This window comes from Vidua chalybeata, chromosome 1 (genome assembly GCF_026979565.1).
Source record: "Vidua chalybeata isolate OUT-0048 chromosome 1, bVidCha1 merged haplotype, whole genome shotgun sequence".
NCBI classification, from domain to species: domain Eukaryota; kingdom Metazoa; phylum Chordata; class Aves; order Passeriformes; family Viduidae; genus Vidua; species Vidua chalybeata.
The window spans coordinates 24,503,035-24,526,390 of record NC_071530.1 but is presented as its reverse complement, the minus strand read 5'-3'; the positions used below and the strand labels follow the sequence as shown (position 1 = coordinate 24,526,390).

Sequence of the window (23,356 nt, the reverse complement as noted above, 5' to 3'; positions counted from 1 at the left end):
TATAACCAGCACAATTATAATTAAAGAATAATTTAAAGAAAATATAATTGCATAAAGAAGAAAAAACTGTGATATGCTTCACCTGGGCATGTTCAAGTCCCAGGCACAGAGCTATGAATTGCTCTTGCTGTTGAAGGCAGTGGTGGCTTCTCCAGCAACTGTGGCAACATGTGTAACACACTGAAGAACCTGACACTATTAGCATTCTTTTCATCGTGAGTACAAGGCTGATTAAATTAATTCTAAACTGTCTCTTTGATAAAATGCATAGTTTGAATCCCTGCATTCTGTAGTATAAGGTCTCTTTTGTCATCTTTTAATCATATTCAGATCTTCCCAGAGCCTTCCTCGTGTTGTCAGTTGCTACTTGAAGGTTCTGCTAGACCGAGCATTTGAACAGTGATCATATCTGTGTCAAGTACAAAAATAAAGTCTGCATGTTCCTCCTTGATGTTGCTGTTTACATGTCAGCTGTTCTAGCCAGTGTTCTGGTGAAAGCTCTGTTCAGCCTGACTTACATCTCTAGGTTGTTACCCAAGTTGAACATCCCTGAATTGTGTGCTCACAGTATGTGTTTGGCATGCTGCTGCCTTTGTTCCTGCTGTGCAGTTACATTTTATTCTATTGAACTGCACATTGCTGATCACCTTTCTACCAGACAATGCAGACTGTTCTGTCAGCTCTCCTAGCCTTATTTGTCAGTCTCCTAGCCTTTGTTTTTACCTGCAAATTCTATCAGTATATTTGATACATACAAGTCATTCTTTGTCTCCCTCCCCATCTCTATCCTGCCTCTCTTCTCTCCACCCCAGTTACATAAGGCTAGTGCCAAAACTTTGTGAGACCCACTAGAAAGCTCATATAAGAAATCAACGTTTTAGCAGCCCTATTCTTTTGATTTTCACATCTGTCACTTGAAATCAAATCAATGGTGATATATATGAAAACCTCACACTATAAACTCTAGGATCTGAAAATAAGCATACTGGTTCTTTTCCAGTTCCTCTATGAAATGCATGTAGAGGTAGACAGGTACCTCCTTCAATCCACACAGCCAAACCTAGCACAACTTGGAACCCAAATGAAAGACATTTACTGATCATTTATATTGAAAAACATATTGTGGAACTTGTATTTTTTTTCTTTTTTAAATTGCATTTAAATATGCTAAAATGATTTAGTATCTACTTTTTCAATTGAAGTGTTAAGTGACAAGCTGTGTAGTTAAGGGTAATGTCATTATTGCTGTCTTTATTAGGAAAAACTTGTGGGCTCACCACAAGTGTCTAAAAAGATGCATTAAATCCTTAATAAGGATTAAATAAGGACTGTGATAAGTATAATAATTTTGACAAGGACTGTGATAATGCTAATACTTTTCTTCATTTAATAATTTAGTTATCTAATCTTGTATTAATTACTTTTGTCTGGTACTGGTGCTGGTTTGTAGCTGACAAGCCTCTGATTACCCAGCTCATCCTGTTGGAATAATGGAACAACTTTATTTGATCTTTTTAAGAATTTCTTGAGTTTTTCATAAATTACTAATATTTACACAAAGTCCTATGCAGTATTAAATTTCACAGTCCCTAGGATGTTATTATATTAAGACTTGCAATATGTGCAGATCAGTTCAGCAGGGAAAAAGTTGTTAGAACTATTATTGTGTTGGTATGTTAATTATTGCATTAATCAAATTATTAGATTTAATAAATAATAAAATTAAAGGTGCATTAAAAATACATTTTTTTAATTACACTTCATTCTCAATTCAGTTTTAGATGTTTTGTGTAAATTATCAATAATAGATATCTGTCCTACATTTGTAGCTTGAGTGTGGTGTACATTTATTAATGCTTAAGCCAGATCTGTTTGGCCTCCTGAATTCTGTTTGAACAATGTCTTATCACTAATTTAATAGCTGCCTGGTGTAAGAGGTCAGAACTTTCCACAGATGTTTAGGTTTCTTTCATGTACTGTGCATGTTTTCCAATAAGTGTTCATTTCTTCCTGCAAACGGGTTAATCTGTACACAAGTACTGCTCCTTGATGTTTCTGGTATTGCTGTTTTTACAAGGATATTAAGATGCTAGTCTAAAAATATCTTTGATCCAGGGTTTGACATGAGTTCTCACTCCCAAACAATTTCAAAATAAAAATACCTACTCATTATGGCCACTTTCCTAGCATCTGACTGCAGTTCCTTCCCTCTGCACTTTCAGCTGGCATGTGACTGTACAGCTGGTATACCTATTATTCATCACAGAAGAACAGGAACAAAAAGTGAGAAGGGAGCTTTCTCAGGCATCTCTGCTGCTGGTGAGATGGAGTCTTTCTGTCAGCTCCACAGCTGCTTTCTGTCTCCAGTAATCATTTGCTCCTCACTGCACTTAAAACTTCCACCTTCAGCTGCATGTATCCAGCTGATTTCAGGCTGTGTTCTAGTTGTGTGGGATGTAGGCGGACATTTTTAATGGGTTCTTTTTTCAAAATTGATTATTGGTTATGCCTGCAAGGCAATCAGCCCCATGTGTCTTTATATGAGCATCATTATAAAAGCAAAGCTTGCTTACTTTAGTTTTCCTACTTTGACCAAAATATACCTCTCCAGTGAAAGCTACTTTATATATTTTTGCCTGTATGTGAGGTTTTGTCAGTGCAAACATATTTATTAGAGAATGGTCTTCTTTATCTTTGTTCTCATTACAATTATGTCAGCAGAAGTGTCTGCAGAGGTTTATGTATTTAGTGTAAACTTAGCTTATTTGGAAAAATGGGTGTCAAAAAGATGATTGTCGGACAGGTTATTATATATTTATATATTCAAACCAAACACCTCTGTTTTTTGACCTGTGGTTCCTAAATCTTGACTAAAACTAAAACATGATGTAGGAGGTGTCTGATCCCATCTGATCAGATTGTTTGTGGCAGTCTGTTGATCTGACTAATTTTTTTTTTTTTGCATTTGTTTTATTGTGAAAAGCTATTTTGCTAAGCTCTGCTGATGGCAATAATGGAACTGTTAACTGGACAACTAAGCGAGCCCACAGTTATGTTATCAGCAGAATAAAGGCTGCTCAGAAGAATGGTGAGTTTAGGTTGTAAATTTAAATACCCTGTTGGTTCAAGCAAACCTGCTTTTAATATTACTCTTGCTTTTCCAGTCATGTCCTTGTTTCAGGAGTAGGGTGCTATTTTAAGGTAAGTAATTTGGAAAACTTTACATTTCTTCAATCTTCAAATATTCACAGACCTGTGTGTTCTTGTTAGTCTTCCCTGACTTTTCCTGTAGCTTTGCTTGAAATAATGGCTGTATTTATACCTAATACTGCACATTTTCTTATCATAGCTGGTTGCTTGAAGACACTTCTGCAGTTTGCTTAATACAATAACTTCTCTGTAACAATTTAAAAAAGTCTTCTCGCGCATGACTGTAAAAAGACTATTTTACTGTCATTTATGCAAGTACACATCAAATACTGTAGCTAGTGCACACTGGCTGAGAAGAAGCTTTGCACTTGTTGCTCATCTAGGCAGGCACTCTGGATTGGCCTCCAGATCAAGTTATTTCTGGGATTGTTCTTCATCTGCTAAATATCAGTGGGGAGAGAACCAATTGCAATTTCTAGGAAAAAAAACCCAAAAATTTCCAGGTGAATTCTTTACTGAGGATCATCGGCATACAGGCTGCAACCAACATGGTGAAATTTCTGGAGATTGGGGTTTTCTGTTTCTGGTAACAGGCTCTGAGATGCAGGCTGATAAAATCCTGTCTGAATTCCTGGCTGTGTCTGTGTTCAAGACCTATAAGGAGATCTTGGAATCTACAGAAAGTCCTCCAAGTGATCTGGAAACAAGAAAGAGGAAAGCAGTGCTGTCAATGGCAGCTGATTCTAGCAGGGATCTGATGTGTTCCTAAGTAATGAAGATTTTTAATTTCCCATGATTAATATTACAGAAGCTTTTCACAGTCCCTGAGACTTTTACCTACCACAGGGAATTTGCCCAGACAATTCACAGCTGGCAGTCTGCTGTATTAGATTAGTATCTATTTGTTAAGTATCTATTAGTATCTATTCTGTTTCATCCCTAGATCACCCAAGATGATGATTGCACATTCATCTTGTCTCAGGCTCATGAAAATAATTGAGGGTTTTAAAAGCTTGTGAAGAAAGTAGCATTTCACTTGTTTCATTATTGAAAAGCTAGTGATAGCTGTAGTAGACTGAAGACTCATCATTTTCCTTCTGGTTTTGAAGAAACTTCTTGGGGGGGAAACAAAGAGGACATCTTTGACAAGGAGGGCAAGAACTTCTCAGTTTTTTATCACCATACTTGTGGTGATTTTGATGTGTTTGTCATTACAAGATAAAACAGGTTTCTGGGATTTTTCCTTCTGAGAGTTGTTTCTAGACTTCCACCAAGATCAGTGTTTTATATCTGCATCAAATCCTTACTGGTATATTTATTTCAGCAGCAGGGAATGTCTCATTGCTAGGAATGGGCAGGCACTTAGTGGTGGTAATAGGTTTCCTATAGCAGACAAAATAAGTGCTATATGTTTTTTTTTTTTTTTTTTTCAGTAACTGCTGATTCTATTATGCTTACTTCTTCCTGAAAGAATTGCTTACTGAGGGAAAAAAAGCACATTTCTTTTTCACTGCTCTTCCTGTTTGAAATGGATTTTTGTCATAGAGGAAAAGTATCAGAAGTGGAAAAATAAACTTTTCTAGGTATTTGATGCACTTTCAGCTAGCCATCATATTTTTGTCAGCTCTTCTGTTCTATTAATGTTACTTTTTCAGCTTTTCTTGAAGACATTTTAAAGGAAATTAGTGAACTTCCTTGTACTGTTTACTGCTCATTCACAGAATTGAATGCAGAGGTTGTTTGGATAATAATTTACTAATTTTAAGTAAGTAAATCAGTGATGTTACTGTATGTAAGTCTACATAATGAAAATTACAGTAACTGTTTTATTAACCATACAGGATTGTAACACTTCAAATTTCAGGATCATTTTAATTTTGTCACTAAGATAAAATTATTAGAAAGGTGCTCTGTTCAGTATTGTGTTAGAAGTGGTTTTCAAAAAAGCATATGCTGTGGAATGTGATCAGTAGTATATCCAGAGTTACACATTCTGCAACATTAAGCCTGAAGGGTGGGGAGTACGTAACTAAATGTGGAGGTCTACATTACAGATGTTTGCATCTCCTCTCAGATGCCTCTGCAGTCCATGGAGATCTAGTTAGTGTAGCCTGGAATCTAGGACATGATTCATCTCACTTTACAGGAGAAATCAAATAAATCAACCCCTAGAAGCATCTGTTTCTTCTTCACTGACTATAAAAGGAGCCTGACTAACTTAGTGGTGGATGTTGTTTCTGTAGACATCTAAAATTAGGTGAGAGAAATTCCACTCAGAGAACGTGGTGCAAGGGCTGGAATGCCTGTGATTAATGCCTAATTAATGGTGCCTTTTTAAGCAGATCTCAAGTAGGAAAGTTGGTATAATTATAAGGCTGGAGAAATTATACCAGGATTAAAAAAATTACACCAGCATTGAAGAATTACATGAGATTTATCCACATTTCAAATGTGTCCTGCTTATTGATCCAAGGTTGAAATTTGCACTTCTGGGACCTAAAAGTTTATTCCTATCAGTTTGTTACAATGTCTCTGAAGTGACTCTCTTTTGGAGTCTGTCTTCCCAGTGTCAGCACCTCCGTGCTGTATGGCCTATAATTTGCTTTTGGAGATGTGATTTCTCATGAAGTTTCTTCCAGTTTGGCAAGCAAGGCTGGTAGCTGTGTGTGATTGTCTGTGGCTTACTATCTTTATCTACTACTTTTGTAATCTTCATCTCACTGACAAAATCTATTAGCAATGATCAGTTCTTTCAGGGCATTAAATTAAAATTCAGTAGTAATAAAATTAGTCATACGAGCTACAATCAATCTTATTAAGACACCTTGAGAAACACCTACTAAATCAGTATTCTCTGTTTATACTTACATGTTGAAATTTGTTGATAAAGTGGCTTCTTATCATCTCATTTATTGTAATGATTTCTTAATTCTTCTAATTCATTAAAATATATATGTAGTTCTGCATCAAATGTGTTATACCTAAAAAAGCTATGCCCTTGTCAGTGAATTTTGTACTAAATAAAACCCACCCTATCGCTTTTATGTATGCTGATTGTTTCGAATTTTCTTTCCATTTTTGATTCTCAGTCCTGTAAAACATGGCTTCACTTTTTTTGTTTGGAATCAGTTTCACCTGACTGGCCTATAAATACCCTTGTTCTTTTGTTTTATCCTTCAATACAAGCCCAACATCTTCAGTAAAGTGCTCTCTAACCAAAGTTTGAGTATTTTGCCCTGGTGGTCTGAGAAAGTCTAGCTGTAAGAACTCATAGAAATCAGCTGAAGTGAGTTGTTATGTCCTTTTCTGCACAAGAATTGAAAAATCTGCCATTTCTGTTCAGTGGGGAATGACAACTGTTGATTGGTAAGGTTCCTCTGTATTCCTCTTTTGCTTTCTCTATATGTAAAATATCAGGAAAAAATGACTGTGTTATTCATTTAATGTACTTTTATTAATGTAATATTAAAAATAAACCAACTATAAAATTACAAATAGCCTTCCTCATTTTTTTAATTACTATAAAAGAAAAGAGCTTATACAACTTTCGGAATCTTGAGATAGGCAGTTTTGTTTATTGCAGCCTTGGAAAGGATCCTGTTGGGCAAAGAGAGGGTTTGCTCTGTGTTCTGTTCTTAAATGTACGTAACCTTTTAAAAATCTTATTAACAGGTGCCTAATATTTGTTGCTTTCCTTCTCCCAGATGCCCGCATTGCTGTTGAAATGCATGAAGTTACCTAGAGCATGTCTCATTTTTGCCTTTTTTCTGTCTCTTATCTCTCCTTCTGCTTTTCAGTGTACACAATTCTGTCTAAGGTGCACTCTGATCGGAATGTATACCCTTCTGCTGGAGTTCTGTTTGTTCATGTTTTGGAGAGAGAGTACTTTAAGGGGGAATTTCCTCCTTACCCAAAGCCTGGTATGAGATGCTAAGATCTTCCATATTATATGCAGATACAGAAAAAATATTGTCATAAAAATTGAAGTCTATTTAGCATACCTTGTGTTTCAACATATGAGATAAACAAGATAGGTTTTAGTTTCTATTGAAATATCTTCAAATGAAAGAAAATGTGTAGTCCTAAACTTCTAAAATATTCTAATTTGTGGTTGTTTGTGAAAAAAATGCATATAATTGTGTATTGTGAAAAAATGTACTTAATTTGGGAAGGTGTAGTAACCCATTATATATATCTGATATTAAGAAGTGTTTCTTCACTTTTGCATTAAATATGAAATTGTGGAAATTTATTGTCTGTTAAAAATGCTATCTGGTCGCTGTTTGAGAGATAGCATGTTATCAGGTTATATGAAGGAGCAATGTGAAAGCATATAGTAAATATAAGACAAAATAGAAGGTTAAATCAAATATGAGACTTCATAATACTGTTTTCTTTTATTTTTAAGAATAGTCCTTTTGCTTCAGCCTTCTTCCTATCTTTAGGAACAGTTTAATGTTAGCAGACAGATCAGTTTTAGAGAAGGAGCTGTGATTTCTTAAGTATGGTCTTGCTATATACTAAAGCTAAAAGACTGGTTATCACAGGTTAGAATATGTGTAAGCAATCTGGTAGGGGTGAGAAGAGAGAGAGCATTCAGCCACACATGCTTATCAACAGTGAAAAGGAATAAATGCATCCAGCTTATATAAATATGACTATTTTCCTATAATAGGAAAATAGGAAAAACCTATGTACAGTGCACACATAATCAAAGGCTGTTTCATTAATAAACTTTTTAATTTATTTGAGAGTGCTATTTCTAAGACTCACTTTGAAGAAAAAATAAGCTTCTGTTAGCATTGGTTAAGTTTTGAGTAAACACGAGTAAACCCAAATGTTTTTAAAATTTAATCTTTTTGTAAAATGAGTGTTTTTCCTGACACAGATACCTGAGTCTTCATTTATGCCATGGTGACTAGCAGAGTGAAGTTTGCCTCTGTTTCAGTTTTTTTCTCAGTTTTGGCACATAGGTGGAAGGAGCTTGGAAATTTTACTAATGATGGATTGTCTTACAGCTGCAGCCTCTTGACATTCATGTGATTCCAAGGCAATAGGAATCTGGTTTCAGATCCTCTGAAATTGCTATTCCCAGAGACAATTGTGATTATGTCAGAAATTCACACTTATGAGGTCAGGTGTTATCATGGTACTCTTATTTTTGTCTGCTGAGCTGTATCATTACCATAGCCTACCTTGACAAAGAAAGGGCAAACCAGAATGTGTCACAGGTGGCTTTCAGAATTTTCCTCAAATCATTTCCCTGCTGGGAATTTGTTTAGAGCAGGGTGCTAGTAATGCCAGGTTGTGGGTTCAAGCTCTGTACATGCCACTCACTTAAGACTTGGGCTCCATGATCCTTGTGGGTCCCTTTCAACTCAGAATATTCTGTAATTCTGAATTCTGTGATAGTAGATTCTGCAGTAGATTAGATTACTGGGATGTCCTGAGAGAATTGTGAGGGAAGTCATGTTACACCTAAGTACTGGCTTGGTCTGGTTCATTTTACTCAACCAGATGTGGAAATGTGTACCTGGAGACTAGTCACCCTTGGGCAACACATGTCAGTCTCTTTGCCCCTCTCTGGAGGAGATGAGAGCTGTTCATTCTTCACTGGGCTCGGTTCTGCTTTCTGGGCCAGCCTGGCTGTTGTCTTCTTTCATCACTTGTCCTATAATGCAGTTGCACTCTCAGAGCCAGTTTGGAGTGCAGGGCAGAGGTGTCTGTGCAGGCTCAGAATGGATTTGACTTGAGTTCTGTGCCTCAGCTGGACACTGCCTTGGTGGTGAGGATTTGGTAGTGTTCAGACCTGATTTCATTTACAAAAGCTAAAATAAACTGAAGTAAAATCCAGAAATTTATAAGAGTATCAATAAAAACCACAAGAACCAAGGTACTGGTTTGACTTGAGGGGCTTTAACAGCTGGACCACTGTATTTAGTAGCCAGCAGTGGCTCCAGTTCACAGGAATGTCTGATCCTTTTTTGAATTAATTTGTTCTCTAAATTAAAATGATTGCCAAGGCTGTTGGTGCCAAAGACTTGTATGTGTATCCTAATGCTAACAGAAGCTCTCATGCATTATTGATTATGGAGCTGCTCTTTACAGTACATTGAGTACCGGATCCATCAATAAAAGTAAGTTGGGAGGGTGAATTAAAGGACTGAAACCTTTGTGCTTTTGTCTGTAAGGAGGTTAGATGCTTCAATTTGAGATGGAACTGAGCTCTAAAATTAAGACCCACTAGTTACTGAACATGAGCACTCAGCCAAAACTCTAGGAAGTACCTGCACATTTATGTCTGCAGTTGGTTACACTTTCCAGGTATGAATTTCTTAATATCTAGAAGTGCTAAGTAATAGTTCACTTGTTTCTGATATGGTAAAGTTAGCAAATTTTAATTGTTTTTTTCATCGTAGAAAGATTCAGAAAACAAGTGAAAGCAGAATATGACTACTTAGTTGAAAAATTAAAATCAAAGTATTTAACATTTTCTTGTAAATATTCTAATATAATTTCTCTTATCTAGGTGAAATAAGTAATGATCCTATAACATTTAATACCAATTTAATGGGTTACCCTGACAGACCTGGCTGGCTACGCTATATACAAAGGACACCATACAGTGATGGAGTTCTGTATGGCTCACCAACTCTAGAAAATGTGGGCAAGCCAACCATCATTGAGGTATTTGCTTTCAAAAGTTCAAAAATATGTATTTTGGTTTAGAGTTCAGAACTGTCAACAAGTTCCCTCTTGTTTTTGAATAGTTAATTACTATTTCATATTAAAGTTTTATTCAGAATACAGAGCAAAAAAAAAAAACTTTGTAAGCAACTGTACTTGAAGAATAACTGAATCATAACTTTGTAACATTCAACCTAAATATGGGTCAGTCTTTTCCCCACTAGATGGAAGTGTTCATTCAATAAGCAGTTGTGGGGTTTTTTTGCTTGTTGGTTTGATTGGGGTTTTTGGTTTGATTGGTTTTTGTTTTTTTTCAATTATTTTTCATCAAACCTTGTTCATTATTCATGTTTATTTATAGGTTTTATTTTAGTTAGCACTATTACGAATCTAATTCATATGAGTGTAACAATGACAAAACTGTATTTTTGAGAGTTAACTATTCAAATATTTTAAAGCACTAATTATTCATTGAGCAGCAATTCAAAAGGGAAAAGGGACAATGTTTTCTACCATGTATTTAATAGGTAGCAGACTAAATCAGGCACAGTGTGGTTCAGTGTTAAGAAATCTGCACATTAACTTGCTCCAGCCATTTTGCTGCTTCAGCAGTATATTTGTCTTAAACCCTTGATGAGTATTTTTTTTTCCTAAGTTGCATTTGATGTAGTTTTTCTTCCTCAAGAATGATAGCTCTGATTGTTAAGTTATACTGCAGGTAGTTTCACCCATGTTTAATTTTATGCTCATGATTCTGTTTTGATTTCAGCAGGACTAATACCATCTGAGAATTGATCATGCGCATAAGTTCTTGCAGGCTTTGCTTAGTTTTATTTAGAGGAAACCATTATTTGAAATTGCCAGTTTTTAAAAGGCATGTGCTTTTAGATTCTAGGATCTATATCAAGAGCTCCATTCTAAGCATGACCCCAAGCCATATTTGAAGTAAATCTTGCCTAGCATACAAATTAATTCCTTGCAGTTCCAGTCTTAGATGTGGCTTTTGAATTAATTTTGTGGTGTGTGAGGAGGTCAGATGGCTTTTGATCCTCTTCCTAGTGCCCTCTGAGATGAGGGATTGCATATTCCTGGCCTGAATATAACTTCCATCATGTTATAATTCCTGAGGGGATGTCATGGGGAGCTCACTGAACTGGAGGAGACCTCATGATTAGGAGAGCCTAACATTATGCATAGCACTGCAGTAGAGCAGGTAATATTCTTGAGCTCAAGCTCCTTTGAAAGCTGTGCGAAGACAGTTTGTGTTTGAATGAATATTCAGGACAGAGGCAATCTCTGCCATGCCTTCCTGTGCTGTGTGGGTTACGCTGGCAGCTCCCACTGCTGGCGTGCAGGCTCACAGTGGGTACTTCCCTGCTCCTGTACAGAGCTTGTATGACCAGGGGTTTGATTTTCTGGGTACTGGTGGTTCAACTGCAGTTGAAGAAACCCTTTGAAAAATTAGCAGCATTAGGACTAGAGAAATCTCAAATTTATTTTCTGTTAATTTTATAATGAAATTGTAACGTTAAATGAGATCTGATTGTGTTGGGTAAGCTTTTCCCTCTCCACTTAAACAAACCTGCAGTAAGTACACCGCAGCATTTTTCCTTTTCATTCAAATCCTTTACAAGAGGTGCAACATCTGTTACTTTTATTTATTTAATAGTCAATGTCACAGTGGTTTTTGGCTCTGTTTGCTGAGAAGCAACATAGTTCTGTCACTCCTCTGCCTCTCCTTTGCTCTTGAAATGAGTGAACAGAAATCTAAAATTAGAAAGAAAATTAGTTTTTTTCAGTTTATTTCATGAAAGATTTATCACCTTGCAGGGATAAAAAAGGTAGAGAAGATAATACTTAATTATACTGATATCTAGCCTTGTTCTGTATTTCTTATGAATAATCACTTAATCGTAGTACAACCTTGGAGTACAGTCACCACTGAGAAGTAACCACTTGCGTGCATTTCGGGTATCCTAGATATTTTAACTTTTAGATTAGTATCCTTGCATATTTTATTCATGAAGGTGTATGTTTCAAAAAATAAGAGTCACAAATGTTGCATCTACCTCCTAGTTTTTACTTCCCCTACATTTACAGATTCCAGGATTTTTTTTTTTAAATCTACTTGTATTGGAGCATTATTTAGAATCCATACATGGAGTGAGACTTCACTGGGACCAGAGCTAAAACTAAATAGCAGCCCCAAAAATGGGAATTCCTGGCATCACAACACTTTTTCCTTCAAAAAACCTCTCCATGTAGTTTATTTCCTAGGAGCTGGCGATGAATTTAGATCTTACGGTATTGATGGAGCGGGGGATTGGAGGCTGCGTGGGGAAACGGAGAAACCAATCTGTCCTTATAGTGGTTCTTAAAGATAACAGAAGAGAAAGAATACACATGTATGGCAGAACATTTCTATCAGGACTAAAATATATTATTTTCACATATTCATTAATTTTATTTGGCTATGGACTGGTCAAGAAAATTCCAATATCCTAACTTAAAGGTAGTACTGCATTAAATAAATTGACCTTACCTTTCAAATTTTATATTAGTAAACATTTAGTAAATGTTCATAGGTTTCAAAATAAGGAGGGAAAGTAATTAAAAACTGCTAAATATTTTGAAGTTTTCAATTTAACTTTCACTGATATTTCATTTATATAATTTTAATTTTTGCATTGTCTTGTAATCTTTTTCACTCTAGATCACCGCGTATAACAGGCGTACCTTTGAAACAGCGAGACACAATTTGATCATTAATATAATGTCAGCAGAAGGTATGTACAGAATATAGCTGGTTGTATTTTTAACTATCAGCAAAATCAGCTAAACTCTCTTATGGGCTTCTCCTTTTGAAGATAAATACTGTAAAATAGTTGTCTGGTGTTCAAACCAAACACAGAGGCACAGGGGAGAAATAAGAGAATTTTTCCTGGTTTTAATTTTGATTTTTTAATCCAGATTATTTCTGTCATTCAGGAATGGCTTTTTTCACGCGCAGTAAAATGTTGCATCTTTGTTTTTCATTAAACTGCTTCTAATTTGAAATTTCCCTTGTCTTTTCAAAGGGACCTTACATGAAGGATTTCACTCTCTTTCTGCATGTTGTTTAGTTAGTTCTGTGTGTACCTTATGCAATGAACAATTGTGTAGGCAGAGTCAGAAAACAACAGGTTATGGCATATATGGACATTTGGACCTTAAAATTAGTTCTCATTATCATATTTACATTCTGGAGTGTCACAGGTTGGAATCCATTGTTGCTGCAGATTGGTTTTGACCCCCAGATTAGCACTCATGTAATGAGTTTAATGAAGTTTAATGAAGTTTTACCAACTGAGACTCTTTTCCTCTAGTCTGCTTCTTCATCTCCCTGTTGTTTGATAAATAACTGAAGGTTTTCAGCTCAAGTAGCAGCTAATGGTACTCTCTATTGAATTAAACATAATCACAATAGGTTCAAAATTAGCTAATTCAAACACAAGAATTTTGAAAAAGTGTATCAATCTTAAAGTAGAGTTATATTAATCATTACTCCAGATATTTTGAAGATTTATTTTTGGATTTATGGAGCCTTTGTTTAATGCAACACTCTTTTTCACCACAAGTAGATTTTCCTTTACCGTATCAAGCGGAATTCTTCATAAGGAATATGAATGTAGAAGAAATGTTGGCAAGTGAAGTTCTTGGTGACTTCCTTGGAGCAGTGAAAAATGTATGGCAGCCAGAACGCTTGAATGCTATAAACATTACTTCAGCCCTTGACAGGGGAGGGAGAGTTCCACTTCCCATTAATGACATGAAAGAGGGGTAAGCATGTGTCAATATGATGGTTTTGCTTCACTTTTTTTTTCTTGTGTTACTCAGAAGCCTAACATTTTTTCAAGTTTTCTAGATAATTTGCAATTGCTGTTTTATGTTTTGGAATTAGATGTGAAAAGTTTACTCATGTTCTGAGCCCCAGTTATAATATGAGTTTATTGTGTTAGAAACCACTACAACAGGGCACAGTTCCTATATATGGATGTTATAACCTAAGGAATATTAAAAAATTCCATTAATTATAAATGAGTTGGTAGTAAATATGTTTTTTTTTTTGTAATCCCAGTTTTACTTCTGAGTAGTCACTTGACATGCTTTTCAAATTTTTAACCATTCCCAATTCATTAAACTCAAAATTTTGAAGCAAGTTATGGTAGAGCAGAGACACTTCAATTTCTGAGAGCAGTTTGCATATAACAGTGTAATTTTTAGCTGTACTCACTAAGTGAGTTAGTTATGTGCTTCAAGAGCACTGTTGACTTTCTTCTGAAAGTTGTAAGATGTCTGGGGAGCTGAGGTTACTGAGTGCAAACTGCTGGAATGGACTGGTTCCAGTTGTGATTTGTAACCATAAATATTGTTCTGAACAGTATTTAACAGGAAACTAGTAAGGATTCAGTTTTTTTCAAATATGGTTTTCCCTGGTGAAACTGAAGATGCCTAGTTATTTTTAGATCATTTTGGATAATTCAGAGTCAAATAGTATCTAAGAAAGGGATAAAGGTTCAAAATATGAGATGTGTGTAGAAAATACTGGCTTTTTTCAGAGCCCTTTTGTGTCTCTGGAGTTTTTGAACATATTTAAAGAAGGAAGGTGACTTCTATACTAGCCAGAGTAATAGCAGAGTCACTTAATACAAATGGCTACACTTCCAATATTTAGTTAGATAATGCCTACTGTAACAAGTGGCAACTGGGACCTGATTTCTGTTACAGAATCCATTGGTACATTATTACCTGGTGTAGCAGACTGTATTTTACCGCAGTGTTCCATACAAAATATGATAATTAATATTACAATCAGTGTAGTAGCTCTTATTTTATGTATGGTAATGCTAAATCAAGTGTTAGGTTTACCTTCAGCTTTCAGTATTCTGAAGCAAATTTTGTTGGCCATACATAGCTACAGTATGGCCTCTTTCAGAAGCAGCTGGGTGTTAGCATGTTCATATCTGTATTAGGTTTAGCAATAACTAGTTATTATGAATTTATTTCGAAAACATGGGAAGAAACTCTAAAAAATCTATGATGAGTAAGATTAAAGATTTCCTTAAAACAAAATGATGCTATTTTAATACAATTTTCAAAAATAGTACTGATTACACATGGAGCTCTTTAGCTTCATAGAAATTGGCACAACTGATGGTATTGAAACATTTACATTAAGAAGCAAACCAGAATATGTTGTAATAACCAGCTAGGAAAGTCCTTTGATTTCAGTCTGTTACATGTATACTTAAAGAGATAAAAGTATAGTGTGAAGGAAAATGATTTTAAGAAGTAATTTCAATCTTTAAGTAACAGCTGAATTTTACTGTGTATAGCAATAATATTTGGAAGAGTACATCATTGTCCTTTGGGGATTTGTGAGACATCCTGCTGGTCTGTCACTCATCTCTTTCTGCAGTGTGTATGTGATGGTTGGGGCAGATGTTCCTTTCTCTTCGTGTTTACGAGAAGTGGAAAACCCACAAAATCAGCTGAGGTGCAGTCAAGAAATGGAGCCTGTAATAACCTGTGATAAAAAATTTCGTACTCAATTCCATATTGACTGGTGTAAAATCTCTCTGGTGAGTTATTTTATTATTGCATAAAAGTGATGTTTGTAGAAGTACAGGTAAGAATTTTCCCAGCTTGGTCAGACAGCGTTACCAGTTCCACTTTATTGTGACTGATATTTTTTTCCACCTAGCAGACACTCTTAAGACTGTGAAAAGATTTTGATATGTTGGCTAAATTCCATTAGAGTTGAGCCCCAGTGAAATCATTGTATTTGTTTTCACTAGCAGTGAATTCTATAAAGGGCCAGAGAACTCCAGGGCTTAAAAAAGTAAAAGTAATGAGAGGTGTAATTCATTAATTCAGAATGCTGATGCTGCTGGTTACACTTCCTTTTTAGTATGTATGCATACTAAAAAGTGTGTGCATACATACATGTTTTCTCAGATACTGATTCTCCACTGACCAATTAATACTATGCTGTTAAAAAACTATTTCTGAATATTGTCTAAAACATATTTTATGTTAAATATTAAATAGAAAAAGGAATTAAAGTAATGTTGACTAATTAAATAATCAATAGGAACATTCTTCACAGTCAAATGCAAGAAAAAAGATAACCAAACACTAGACTATTTGCTATAAAAGGAGAATAATTCCCAAAGAGGCTTTTTAAGGTTGTTTTTTTTTAGTTCCTGTAAGGAAAATCAAGAAAAAATACAGTATTGGAAGAGAATGTTTCAGATAAATCTGAACAATGATGGTGAAGGTATATAAAATAAACTTAGATGGTTGTTGAGCTGCTTCAGACATTACCCAGGAGGAAGCTGAAAGGGAGGTGTTAAACACTGGATGGAAAAAACTTATTGAGTATAAGGAAAGGTATTCATACACAAAACTGATGGATAACTTCCAGTCCTTTCTGCCTATATACTATAAATTAGGAAAGGTTCTGAAAGGTTGGAAAATACTTGTTTCAAAAGAATACCCAGATTATTTGCTTTTCATTGGCTTTCCATTGAGAAATTTTAAAAGGCCCAAGTGTACACAGTAATACCAGCACCTGAAAAATAGCAGAAGGCAGCTGGTCTTTGACAAGAACAAACTATATCAAGTCTTCCATTTCCTTCTACAAGGAAGAAGTAGAACCAAGGTGGAACAGCACATGTCATTCCTTCTTGGTAAGGTTTTTTGATACTGTCTCACAAGCAAGCTCAGGAACAGGGCCTAGATGAAGCTAGGAAATAGTGGAGAGCTAGTTGGTAGCCATAATCATAGCAGAATGAATAATAATTCCTGGCTATTCCTCTGGATGATGGAATGTGCTTATTAAATTAAATATGTAGTTCCCCATGAAAGTGAAAGGATCTGCAGGTGCATTGAAGGACAGAAAGGTCTTGAGAAATTGGAGAAACAGTCTTGGAAAACAGGATGAATTTTAAAAGAAGCAGAAGAGGGATAGTGCACTAATGCAAGAACAGTCAGCTGTGCCCATGCAGAAGGAAAAGAAGCTGGTTAGGAATACTTCTTCAGAAAAAAAACCCTGATAGTGGCAGTGGCTCATAAACTAATCATGAAGCAGCATTGTCACGCTGGTTTGAGAAAAGCAGAGATCACCTTGGCATGTGTAACAGGAAAAGGCTTTCAGAGAAGTGTTATTTTCTGCAGCAGCTATAACACAACCTTCTGGAATTCAGCACTCGTTTTGGCCGTGTGCCACAGTAACTGAATTTAAACTGTCTTAGGGGTGTTTACTGTTGCCAGCAGCATTTCTGCTGTAACCTGCTGCATCAAAGGGAAAAGGGAGCCAAGCTTCCTTCTAGCTAATCACAGTCTGCTTTTCAGAAGGCAAGCCGAGAGACAGGAAATTCTCCCCTATGGGCTGGGAGTTGAGCTCTGTTTCCCATATCCACAATTTAAACAAGTGATAGAAAATAGAGCCATCATGTCCTCATCCTCACACTGCTTATGAGTGATGTTGGCAGTTAGCACCCAAATAAAGAGTGGATGTAAGTTGGGGGGGGTTCCACATTCTGCAAGGATGGGCAATGTAATAAATGCTCCACTTGAAGCTGCTCTCTGACAGCTTGTTCTCACACTGTGTATGGACCTCTGTCAGTCACATCAGTAAATAGATATTTTTTGTGCATTGCTAGGGTTTGAGATTCAACTAAGCAGCCAGATGGAACTCAGTGTACCTAACATAGACGATACTGTGGAATTAATGAGCAGAGAATGCATCAATTTTTTAGTAAAAAACACTTACATATATGTGTACTTGTGCACACACACATTTGAAGCTCAGCAGGATTTTGGGAATTTCATAAAAATCTCTTCACCCATTGCCTAAGCTGTAATACAGCATTTTATGACTTCAAGTGTAAATGATAAAGAAGTGACCATCATTTGCAAGATTTCTTCTCTGAAAAGTCAGACAAAGGTCAAGCATGTAAGCAAATATATTTTATTTGTATTAATGATCTGGAGATTAATGATCTTAAAGCTAGCACTGATGAAATTTGACAGTAACATCTAGCTGAAGATAACAAAAAAATGGATGCAGAAAATTAAGTCATCTCGGAATGGCGATCAAAAGCGATAGGAAATTTAGCAGCAAAAGAGGTTTGTATTTCTAGGATCATTGGGTACAGACAAACACACACAGATTGTGAGTGGGAATGCAGCTTTTGGAGGCTAATTGAATTTGTGTGAGGGAGACAATGAGCTGTCCTCATTTGAGCTCTGTATATAATGTTTGAAATGAAGAAGGGGGAGGAAGAACATTGTAGGTATGTGACTCTTAATTTTTGCCACCTTTATACAAGAGAGGACAGTATTGTTATTTAGGAAGACTAGTAAGAAATGGATTAATTAATCAAAAAAGAAATCAGAATCAGTTAATTAGTTTGCACTAAAGATGTTTACCGAATCTGTACTCAAATACTGTTTTTGTGAGATATGCCTAAAATTAATGTGTAAAAGACATGGTATCTCTGCTAGGCACAAAAGAGAGTAGTAACATTATGACATAACTTATCACACTGATCAGAATCTTCATAAAATGTAAGCTTCTATTATTTAAAAAAAAAGTGTTTGGATTAAATTCTATAGAATTTGTAAAATGAATAATAAGGATCTTTTTATATGTTATGGTTAATTAAATACCTGCCTGTTTTTACATTATGTTACTTTGTTATTTAATAGTCTGTCTTTCTTATTCTTTTCTTCCCTGGGTATCAGGTTGACAATACAAAACAAGTTTCCACCTTTCAGGAAGTGATTCGTGGAGAGGGAATATTACCTGATGGTGGAGAATACAAGCCACCTTCTGATACACTGAAAAGCAGAGACTATTACTCGGATTTCCTAATTACACTGGCAGTGCCCTCGGCAATAGCACTGGTGCTTTTTCTAATACTTGCCTATATCATGTGCTGCCGACGGGAAGGAGTGTGAGTATTTTAACATGCTAATAAGTAACTCTTGATTTTTTCTAAGATTATAATGCATAGAAGGTTATTTGTTAGAATATCTCCATTCAGTTCATTATAAACATTTAAAACAGGCCAAAAGGTATCTGCTTGTAATACTGAACTATTTTATACTTAAGCACATGCACTAATTTCCAAGCCAGTGGATGTAGGGCCTTTAGTTGTTCTAGAAAGGGTTAAAATATTCAACATATGCACAAAACTCCCCAAAATCTCCACATGTGCATAGCTCTCCAAAATGCCCCCAGCAAATAAAATACTAATAAAGGTTCATTGGTTCAGGAGAATATTAAGGAATTTCTAAAATGCTAAGTTTCATAACATAAACCTGGTTGAGGAGATTAACTGAATTTAGACATATTATAAAAGAAAAACACATAAAAGGAAAGCAGCAAGTAACGTGATTTCTGCCATTTCTTACTCGAACTACAATTTCATTTTGTCACAGAATTTCTTTTAGCCAGAAGCTTGTTCTTTAACCTTCATTTTTCATTCCCCTGTGTGTGTGTCTGTGTGTGTCTGTCACCACTATCACATCTCTCTACGTGCATTCATCAAGGCCTCATCATAAACCCTGTTGCAAATGCTGCCAAGCTGCGTTTAGCAATAACCTTGTCAGCATTTCTACATCATGTACTGTTTTCATCATCAGATAGATTAATGTTCCAACTATCAATGCTATTATTTAATTCATAAATTTTGTTTTGTTTTTAGGGAAAAGAGAAACATGCAAACACCAGAGTAAGTGTCTTCTTTCCTGTTATTTTTCTTTTACCATTTAATTTTCATTCTCAGTAGCTTGTCATGCTTCATACATATGTGTCATAATCTTCTTTCATTCTCTCTAATTCATGGTTTAATTCATAAATGTGAAAGCTGCTTTTAAATCAGAGTCTTGGCAAGGATAGAAGACCAGAATAAAAAGGGTTTGAAATTAAAGACTGTAATTCAAAATAAAATAGTGCTGTTAGAATAAATATATTAATGTGCAATACTCCTGGTTATTGGACTTTCCAACCTGTCTCTTAAAGGCAGTGAACAAGAGAAGAAATATCCTGGAAGGCATCCAGTGCCTATAATATGGAGTGTTTTAAAATTGATTTACAAGCTTTTATGAATCTACCACAAGAATCAGGAGTTAACCAAAACTTTAACTGCAGCAAATAAATGGAACATCAGCCACAAACTGCACAGTCTTGAATCCTATGAAAAATATCTATTCAGAGAGAAAAATCTAATGGAATAATTACTGCCTTTAAAAATTAAATAAATCAAATATTTATTAATTTAACTATGTGAAGATTGTAATTGTTCAACTGTAGTCTGTAGCATGCATCAAAGTCCTTGTACTTTAATAATAATAAAAATTGCAAAATTCTCTCTGTTTCGATAAAGCACTTATAGTATGTATTCACTATTTTATTTCCTTCTGACACAGCATCCAGTTGGTGCACCACAGTGCTATACAGAAATCAACCAAAGAGCTTCGTGACATGTCCAAGAACAGAGAGATCGCGTGGCCACTCTCCACGCTGCCCGTGTTCCACCCCGTGACAGGCGAGATCGTCCCGCCCCTGCACACGGACAGCTACGACAACACCAGCATGCCTCTGATGCAGACACAGCAGTAAGTGTTCACCTCGCTTCTGGTCCTTAATGCTCACTGTGCTGCATGACCTCACTGTACATTCCAGTGCTTGTCCTCCGAAATGTGTTCACTGTGGGAGGATCCACTAATGACTCTCCAGTTCAAGATTGCTCTGATGTTTGCATTTCCAGCAGGAAGAAAGGCCTTCTGTTATAAGATTAAATGGCTGGCTTTCAGTCTGCAGGCTTGCAAGAGGCTTGGCATGGAACAGTTGGATTTGTGCATGTTTTGGAGAAAAACTACTTTTGACAGAAGAATCAATTACAACTGTTCTATTTTAGACACCCTGTCTCTTGACCCATATCTTCGGGGTTCTGGTTTAAAACTAACCACCAAATTTGTAGTAGTTTTATACCAGAAAATCCAGACTTTGTAAGTGGTTAGTCTTGTACTTGTCACACATGGTTTGTGTTTGAAACGCTGACATTGAACAGAAGAACATGCTTCATTACACAGATAATTCAGGCTTGCCAAGAAAAAATGCTCATAGCTCTCTCCTGTTTCCATTGTTGCCACTCTCTTTCCAAGACAGAAACCAGAAAAATAATTAATTCTTGTTCCTTAGAATTCATTTATGTTTGAGGGAGACACTAAGTTTCACTTAGTGATACTAGTGAGGCAGACCAATGCTTGCATATGTTCTAATTCAAAGAAGTCCATAGAGCTGTAGCAAAGAGGCATTACTGGAAAGGTTTGGTTGAGGTGCCTGGGGCTGAGCAGATCTCAGGCAGTGGTCTCAGAAGTGGCTGGCATTTTCCAGTGCTGTGCGGTAACGCCAGCTCCAGCTGGTGCCTCCTCCGCTGGCAGGCCTGCATGGCCCCAGTGGTACTGGTCCTGTGCCAGCTCTAACTCAGTCCTAATATACACATGCTTGTCCTAAATTCCCTTCACAATGTAGATCCATGCTGCAGGAGTGTTTTCTTCTCCCTGTCCCAGAAGCTAAATTCTCCAGAAAAGACAGCTGTATAAATTATTCCTTGTACAAGTGCTGCAGAGTGCTCTGCCCCATCTTTTGCAGCTTCTTCTCTATTCAGAATAGCAGGTTTTATGACTGGAGTGCCAAATCTTGTACCAAAAGCTTTCTTGAGTTGTACATCTGCTTCACCTATATTGTAACCCTTAATTCCTTTCTGTAAAAACACCTGTATCTGGTAGCTATTAAAATAGACACTTAAGCAGGGCACAAAAATGCAACTTTGCCTTGATAAGTGAACTGGTCTGACACGTAGAAGTGGCTGACCATTCATTCCACAGCCAATAACTACGTTGCAAATGCTGTCTCCTTTGCTGTATTCAAGGAATATGGAATATTCATTTACAGAAACCAAACTTTGCTGAACTTCAGAAACTCATGGTGACTTTTGTAGCCTCTGGCATTTTGCCAAGTCTGAGCCTTTGAACGTAGCTGACAAGTGAAATAAGAACTATTTTAACACTAATTGTCTTTATTTCATGGTCATGGCTAACCTTTGGACATCTGTATTTGCATAGTGAAAACAGATTATTGCTTCATAAGCAAAAAAATGAAGTGTAAATACTGAGCGTTCATCATACACTTCAGACTTTGTATGGAAGCATTAAAGATATTAAATGGTTTTTTATAGGAACCTGCCACATCAGACTCAGATTCCACAGCAGCAGAGTGCAGGTCAGTACTCAGAAAATACTGTAATTATTAAGTGAACAGTGTGGAGAAGACACTAGTCAAAATGCATACAGTTTGTGGACAGTGAAAATAATTTTCAAATACAGTAAAGTGTTACAGAATTGTCATTCTAGATTTTTTTTTTGATACATCAGTGAAAATTTTGGCATGGGATTAATTAAACAAGGAAGAAATGCTATGTTAGGATTCTGCATGAGAAGCTGGGATTTGGTTCAGCTAACTTAGAAACCTCATATAAATAATTTTCTGTTAGATGAAGCTACAGCCAGATTCTTAAATGCAGTTACATGGTTCGGATTCTGACACTTGATAGTAAATCTAAATTTCTAATTCCCACCAGTATTAGTTACGCTTTGAAGAAGGAGCTCTTTATTACAGTTACTAGACAAAGTGTTGATTCTGGGGAATCTCTGGTGAGGCGCATCCATGCTTCAGGTTTCCTGTGTCGTAGTCATCACTTTTATATTGTTCTCACAAATGCTCGTGTACTAACTGAGGTCAGGAATGACCCATCAGCCTAAGGCTGACTGTCCTCTCTACTTAGTGTCTCAGGTTTGAGAAAAACCTACAGCCATAGCCATGTGAGAGAGGGTAAGGACCACACAGGGAAAAAGAAGAGGCAAAGTGTAATTTTTAAATATTCAAAGAGGTATTTAATCAAAACTCTAGAGAGATACATATGTTTTGAACATAATATGGGAACTACAGCTCCAAGCAGAAGATTTGTTTTAACTTAGGAGTTACATAAGCAACTCTTTCTTTTCACTGAAAATCCTTCTTCTTCATTACTGCTTTCGGGGATTAAAGGAGAATTTCGTATGACAACATTTCAAAGATTTGAGGCAAGTATATAATAGCTGTTTCTCTCCATGTGGGTTTTGTTATGTGGAAATTAAAAACACAGGTATAAAAAGTCTGACTGCAGTTCTGGTATCTTTGCCATTTGTATTCCTCATTGTACATAGGCTAGAAATGGTGGATGACCCTGGTAGTCAAAGCCTTGATCCAGAGCCTCCAGCACTGGTTTGGGTTAACATTTAGCACAACTCTTCTCACTCACGCTGTTTAGAAGGCAAATAAAAATGTCACACAGTGCTGCTCTTCTGCTATGACTGTTTCATTTCAAGAATTCCAGTCTGTCTTGCAGCAAATAAGATGCAAAAT

The 23,356-nt window shown here is 36.1% G+C and overlaps 1 protein-coding gene across 10 annotated transcripts in view; it reads left to right on the top strand.

Moving 5' to 3' along the window:
* The window catches only part of SGCE (sarcoglycan epsilon), a 32,969-nt gene that overhangs the window by 5,425 nt on the left and 4,188 nt on the right, over positions 1-23,356 (top strand). For 2 of the 10 annotated variants that reach the window (XM_053961253.1, XM_053961076.1), the window contains exons 2-12: positions 2,984-3,088; positions 6,948-7,070; positions 9,680-9,837; positions 12,551-12,623; positions 13,455-13,656; positions 15,296-15,458; positions 18,628-18,839; positions 19,593-19,619; positions 20,317-20,505; positions 22,131-22,174; positions 23,000-23,034. In XM_053961253.1, coding sequence (XP_053817228.1) covers positions 2,984-3,088; positions 6,948-7,070; positions 9,680-9,837; positions 12,551-12,623; positions 13,455-13,656; positions 15,296-15,458; positions 18,628-18,839; positions 19,593-19,619; positions 20,317-20,505; positions 22,131-22,174; positions 23,000-23,034 — 1,331 coding nt within the window. The remainder of the gene's footprint in view (positions 1-2,983; positions 3,089-6,947; positions 7,071-9,679; positions 9,838-12,550; positions 12,624-13,454; positions 13,657-15,295; positions 15,459-18,627; positions 18,840-19,592; positions 19,620-20,316; positions 20,506-22,130; positions 22,175-22,999; positions 23,035-23,356) is intronic. The other 8 variants (XM_053961166.1, XM_053961420.1, XM_053961808.1 and 5 more) reach the window with 8 other exon arrangements.